The sequence below is a fragment of the Canis lupus genome, chromosome 16 (genome assembly GCF_003254725.2).
Source record: "Canis lupus dingo isolate Sandy chromosome 16, ASM325472v2, whole genome shotgun sequence".
Classification (NCBI taxonomy): Eukaryota; Metazoa; Chordata; class Mammalia; order Carnivora; family Canidae; genus Canis; species Canis lupus.
Genome location: NC_064258.1, coordinates 20,494,323 through 20,500,525, shown reverse-complemented (window position 1 = coordinate 20,500,525; position 6,203 = coordinate 20,494,323). Strand labels below are relative to the sequence as shown.

Below are 6,203 nucleotides of genomic sequence, written 5' to 3'. Positions count from 1 at the left end.
CGCGGAGGGGCGCGGGTGCCCAGGCGGCGCCGGCGGGCTCGGCGCGGTCGCTCGAGGGTCCAGCGCGGAGAGCCGGGCTCCCCGGCCGGGCGCGTCCAGGCACCCCGGCTCCAGTCGGAGCGAGCGCGTGCGGGCGCGGCCCGGGGCGGGGCCGGCACGGAGGAGGCGCCCGGACCATGGTCACCCTCGGCTGAGTTTCCGGCGGCGACTTTGATTATTGGCAAATAATCACCATAACAATACCGAACCCTGGGGCTTGCGGCCGCCTGCGCTCGGCTCCGCGAGCCCGCCCCCGGCCGCGTCGCCCACCGCCCGGCCCTGCTCGCCAGCCCCAAACAAGCCGATGGAAAAATCCAAAAATTTCCGCATCGACGCGCTGCTGGCCGTGGACCCCCCGCGAGCGGCCTCGGCGCAGACCGCGCCGCTGGCCCTGGTCACGTCGCTCGCGGCCGCCGCGTCTGGCCCCGCGGGCGGCGGCGGCGGCGGCGGCGGCGGGGCGAGCGGCGGGGCGAGCGGCGGGGCGAGCGGCAGCTGCAGCCCCGAGTCCTCGGAGCCGCCCGCGGCGCCCGCCGACCGTCTGCACACCGAGAGCCCCTCGCCTCCGCGCCTGCTGGCCGCGCACTGCGCGCTCCTACCCAAACCCGGCTTCCTGGGCGCGGGCGGCGCGGGCGGCGGCGCAGGGGGCGCGGGCGGCGGACCCGGGGGCCCCCACCACCACGCGCACCCCGGCGCCGCCGCCGCCGCCGCCGCCGCGGCCGCCGCCGCCGCTGCCGCGGGGGGCCTGGCGCTGGGGCTGCACCCCGGGGGCGCGCAGGGCGGCGCGGGCCTCCCCGCGCAGGCGGCGCTCTACGGCCACCCGGTGTACGGCTACTCGGCGGCGGCGGCGGCGGCCGCGCTGGCTGGCCAGCACCCTGCGCTCTCCTACTCCTACCCGCAGGTGCAGGGCGCCCACCCCGCGCACCCCGCCGACCCCATCAAGCTGGGCGCCGGCACCTTCCAGCTGGACCAGTGGCTGCGTGCGTCCACCGCAGGCATGATCCTGCCCAAGATGCCCGACTTTAACTGTGAGTACCGCGCAGCGCCCGGGCCTGGGGAGGGAGGAAAAGAAGGAAGACATCGGTGGTGGTGGTGGGGGGGGGGTTTGCCGAGCCACGGTTTTCCCGCGCGTCCTCCTCCACGGGCAGCACCCCTCCTTGCTCCCGGCTCGCTCGGAGAGCGCGGTGGAGGCGCCGCCGGGGGCGCGGAGACTCGCGTGGACTGCACGCCGTGGGGTCGGCGACGAATTATTAAAATGGCCACGCGCGGGCCTGCTTTCTCTTCCTCTCCTAACGGGAAGGGGCAGCTGGAGGTGTGAGACTAAAATCTAATGATTAACCGGCAGGCTAGAGGAGAAGGAAGTGGTGGGGGAAGGCGAGCCAAAGAGCGCCCAAGTTCGGCTGCCTGGGCATCGAGGCCAGGGAAACCAGGAGCTTATATCTCCAGGGAAGCGGACCTGACTTAGTACCGCATTCTGGGTTCTGGAAGACCCCCCAGCCCCTCCCAGGAGGAGAAATTAGGGAGCAGAGAACAAGAAATGGGCTCTAAGAGGCCAGCGCCGCAAAGCCAGGTCCCTGGCTTGGCTCTGGCCCTTCCGGGGTTTCTGCCCGCCTCAGTGAGGGTGCCTGGTCCGCCTTGTGATGCCCAGGAGGCAGATGGCCGAACCTGCACAGAGCGGCCGTGCGCTGCTGCAGAATGGGACATGTGCCACTTTCACCAACCCCATCCTAGGGACCATGTGCCTGCCCGGAATTGGAAGCACCCAACAGAGAGTGAGCCTCTCCCCAAGATTGGAGCAGGGGAGAGCTGACCAACCCCAACCTGAGAGCTGCTGGGTGGTGGGCAGCATGCTTGCCAGGCCCGTGTACACCTACAGGAGGCCTGAGCCCACTCGCCTCACCTGGCCCATTGGGCGGGCACATGGGGTTGACTCTGGGGAATCGGGATCTCCCCTCTAGTCGCCCCACCCGGGCTCCACTCAGAGGCTGATGCATGAGACTTTATGCTTTCAGCTGCAGAACACCCAAACAAAGAGACCCCATTGTTTCCTTCTGAGTGGATGTCTTTAGACTGGGGAGATGCAGGCATAGGAGGGGAAGAAGCAAAAAAGAAAACAAAAATAAATACTTGGCAGAATTAAGAGTCCTCTGCTAGAAGCTAGGGTTGTGACTAAACAGAGAAAAGCTAGGGCCCTGAGAGCTGGAGAAGTCACAGCCTGGTGAGAAAATCCCAGCCTGTGCACTGTTTGCCCCTAGCCACCCCTGGCTTTCTCCAGCTCAGCTCCCAAAAGACCCTCACGGCCACCCAGCCCTTCCAGGTGGACGTCAACTCCTCCTGATCCCTAGCAGCAAAAGCTGGAACCTCCCTTTCAGTTTGGGGGCAGCAACTTCAGACATATCTGAACCTGCTGATCCCGGGTCAACCAAACTCAGAGCACTCTTCCTGGGCCTGGCTGTGGAGCCCAGCAAACAAACCCTTTCTGATGGAAAGCCACCCCACGGATTTTCCCTTATGAACTGCATTTCCCAGAGGCTGGGATGCTTAGTCTCCCACTGAGGGGGTTAGTGGTCTCCACACAGGCCTCCCCTGGCCACCAGGGTGCTTTCTTGGGCCTGCGTGGAGCTCAAGGTCGCCCAGGAAATTGGTGAAAGTGGCGTTTCTTTTGCCCGTCCCTGATTCCTAATCTTGACCTAGAGGTAGCAGAATTAAAACCCAGCCAGCTTTAAGTTTAGAAAAGGGATCTGAACGCCAAATCCTAAAGGGCAATAATAAACAAGCCAGGATGCCAGAATGTGTTCTGAGAGTCCCTCCTCTGGCCGCTGGAAAACCTGTTTGGTTTCCTTTAATTGGTTGTCTCTGCTGCTGGATGGCATTTCCCAAATGGTCCCTTTGGAGCCAATGTTTTAATTAAAGTTCTAATGTATTGTCAAGTTGGGAATTGGGGCCTCATTTACCTAAAGCTGGGGGCGTGGGCCTTCCCGTAAAGCAAATTGCCTGCCCGGGGGGCCGAGCTCTGCGGCTGTGCTGGCCTCTGTTCTTCCCTTTCGTTTATTGTCTAACACTTGTCAGGCTCCTGGGAAATTAAGGGAAGTCTCGTTTTGAGGTCATAAAATTCTCTGTGATGTAACCGTGTGAAATTATGTAGATGCAGCCAAGGGACCTCCTTGAACGTTCAGAAAGCCGGATCCCCCTTTGCCTTGGCCTTTAATTTGCGAAATGAGAACTGCCCTGGACCGTCTGCCAGATTCCCTGGGCTTTGCCCTCCTCGCTGGGGGGGGGGGGGGGGGCTGCCAAGAAGAATTTTCAGTGGGGGAGTGTGATGAGTTCACATGTACAGCCCAGAGAATGTGGTCATTCCCTTCCTTCGCTGTTTGCCTTTTCCGGACTTCTCCTCCTTTTGTACTTAAGGAGTTGATGGTGAGAATTCTGCCCCAGTTCCTTGCTGGCTGCAGGAAATGGGACTGGTAATTCCCGAGAGCTGTTTGACTGGAGGCTGAGTTGGGGGAGGCTCAGCGAGGGGCAGGTAGGAGCTCTGTGTCTCTGGCCTCAGCTTCCCGCTAGCTGGCAGCCTTCTCCTGGACGGCCCACCACCCGATGGACAGGGCTGCCCCAGAGAGAGGCTCTCTTTCATCAGAACACCCAGACCCTGAGTTAAAAAAAAAAAAAAAAAAAAGTAGTCCCAAACCCAGATGGCTGCACCTGGCATCTGGCATCTGGGTCCTGGGCTCCAGGGTCCTCTCCCGTCACTGGGTCCCTGCTGGAGAGGGTGCCCACATCGAAGGCAGGGTTGGTGGGCCAGGTGGCAGCATTGTGGGAACCGCACTGGTGGCGCTGGATGGCAGTGAAGGGTTGGGACACTGCATCAGGCCATGGGCCTCACGTCGTCATTTTCTCTCTCTCCTCAGCCCAGGCGCAGTCCAACCTCCTGGGGAAGTGCCGCCGGCCTCGCACTGCCTTCACCAGCCAGCAGCTGCTCGAGCTGGAGCACCAGTTCAAGCTGAACAAGTACCTGTCTCGGCCCAAGCGCTTCGAGGTGGCCACCTCGCTGATGCTCACGGAGACCCAGGTACACCATCCCGCTTCATCTGCAGCGTCTGGACACTTGCTGGCCTCCTAGGGCCTGCTCTGCTCCCTCTGCACTCGCCCTCTGCCGCTGCCCCCGCCCCCCCAGCACCTGGGAAGAGCCCTTTAGACCTCAGCGGAGGATTCATTTGCCGGGACCTGGGCCCACATACCAAGTCCCGAGGCCTGATTCAGAAATCTGCATTTTAAGGACACCTTCACCCACTCCCCCATTCTGAAGCCTCAGGCCACATGTTAGAAATTTTATTCCAGAAGGAGAGGGAAGAGAGGAGGGAACACCTTGAGATATGCAGACATCTCCGCTGGCTGCTCTGGCTCTTCCCAGGCAATGGGAGAGCACCTCCAGAGAAAGACATGAAGCCAGCAGCCCAGGTCTAGTCTGAGCTTCCCCGGAATCCCCCAGCCCCACTCCTGCGTGTGTTGATGCCTCAAGGTGGGGAGCTCCTTCTCCCTGGAGCTTCTGTGTCCCCTACTCTGAAGCCCACTCCTGGGCACAGAGGGAGGCCAGGCCCTGGGGAGGTGCAGGTGCAGGAGCCGGGGACCCCCTAGAGACAGCTGGTGGGGAAGGAGGTGGCCAGTGCCTCACAACCTCTTGTGATTTCAGGTGAAGATCTGGTTCCAGAACCGGCGGATGAAGTGGAAACGGAGCAAAAAGGCCAAGGAGCAGGCGGCGCAGGAGGCTGAGAAGCAGAAGGGTGGTGGGGGCGCGAGCAAAGGTGGCAGTGCAGAGGACAAGGGAGAGGACGAGCTGCTGGGGCCACCAGCAGTCGGGGACAAAGGCAGCGGACGCCGCCTGCGGGACTTGAGGGACAGTGACCCAGAGGAGGATGAGGAGGACGAGGACGAGGACCACTTCTCCTACAGCAACGGTGCCAGCACACACGCTGTATCCTCTGACTGCTCTTCCGAAGCCGACTCGCCACCTCCACGGCCCGGGGGGGCCGGGCATCAGCCCCCACCCCAGTAGGGGCCCTTTTAGTTCCAGGCAGCCGCCTGGCCAGCCTCGCAGGTGGGCTGCCCATTCGGGCTGCTTTTCCAGGGACAGACAGGGAGGCCCAGCGGGTTCGAACTTGAACTCCTGTTCTTTTAAACCTAATTTTGGTTAGTGTTGGGGGGTGGTGTCCATGAGAGCAGACCACTACCAGGGGAGGCTCCCACTCCCCTCTTCCTGAATGGAGAAGGCTGGAACCTACAGTGTTGGACGACCTGGAAGACTTGAAACCTTCTCCAGAATCGCCATTCTGCTGAGTATTGAAAAAGGGAACATGTTTTGTGCTTACCTATCTTAGGGGAAACTTGATGTCATGAGCATTCAAACTGCTGGAAATCTCAAAACTGTACTGTCTTTATTTTTGTATATTGTATTTATATATATATATAAAGAAGCATCTACTTATGCATGCTAAATTATTATTTAGCTTTTCCCATCGCCCACGATGGAATGTAAAATAAATTGGTTTTTTACTGGATGAGAGTGCAAATCTTTGCAGAGTGAGTTATGAAGGTGCACTTTACTTTTTTTGTTGTTGAAACGATGGGGGTTGTATTCTGCAATTGACAGAATCCAAACAGGTGTGGGGAACACCTCCTCTTCTGGGCTGTGACCCGGTCTGGGAACTCCCTTCTCACTACAGGGGAGTCGCACGTGTGAAATGCTGGTGAAAACACCTGAGACCTGTTGTATGTGCCTCCAAATGTGTGAATCTCAGGAGAGTAACTTTGGATCTCGAGTATTTATTTTTTCATTTCGTTGAGGATCTTGCTTCACTGGCGGTCCAGGAGTGGAAACACACTATTTGAATGTTTCAGAAAATAAGCTTTAGAACGACTGGGTGATTTTCCTGCCCTCTGGGGTCCGGGCGGCCCCAGCTCTCCCCTTTGCCTCGAGTAACCCCCCAGCTTCTCCCCAGCCCTCTCTCCCGCAGGACCTCTCTAGCTCCGGCCAGACACCGGTTCCCTGGATCTGTGCACACGTCCGCGAGGACGGCGGCGGCGGCGGAGGGATGGCTTCCCGCTGGGGCTGCAGTGCTCTGGGTTCGGAAAGCCTGCCGCCGCGGGCCATCAATCACCCGGCCCCGCCGCCC

At 60.4% G+C, this 6,203-nt stretch overlaps 1 protein-coding gene across 1 annotated transcript; it reads left to right on the top strand.

Annotated features, from left to right (window-relative positions):
* Positions 1–14: 14 nt before the first annotated feature.
* On the top strand, positions 15–5,600 carry MNX1 (motor neuron and pancreas homeobox 1). Its single transcript, XM_025451106.3, has 3 exons — positions 15–1,064; positions 3,942–4,102; positions 4,724–5,600. Exons 1-3 carry the CDS (start codon positions 344–346, stop codon positions 5,084–5,086), a joined length of 1,245 nt encoding a protein of 414 aa, XP_025306891.3. The 5' UTR covers positions 15–343; the 3' UTR covers positions 5,087–5,600.
* Positions 5,601–6,203: the final 603 nt, after the last annotated feature.

Coding starts and splice junctions, on each gene's coding strand:
- MNX1 (XM_025451106.3), top strand. CDS start 344: ATGGAAAAATCCAAAAATTTCCGCATCGACGCGCTGCTGGCCGTGGAC. Junction 1,065..3,941: donor CAAGATGCCCGACTTTAACT/GTGAGTACCGCG, acceptor CTCTCTCCTCAG/CCCAGGCGCAGTCCAACCTC. Junction 4,103..4,723: donor TGATGCTCACGGAGACCCAG/GTACACCATCCC, acceptor TTGTGATTTCAG/GTGAAGATCTGGTTCCAGAA.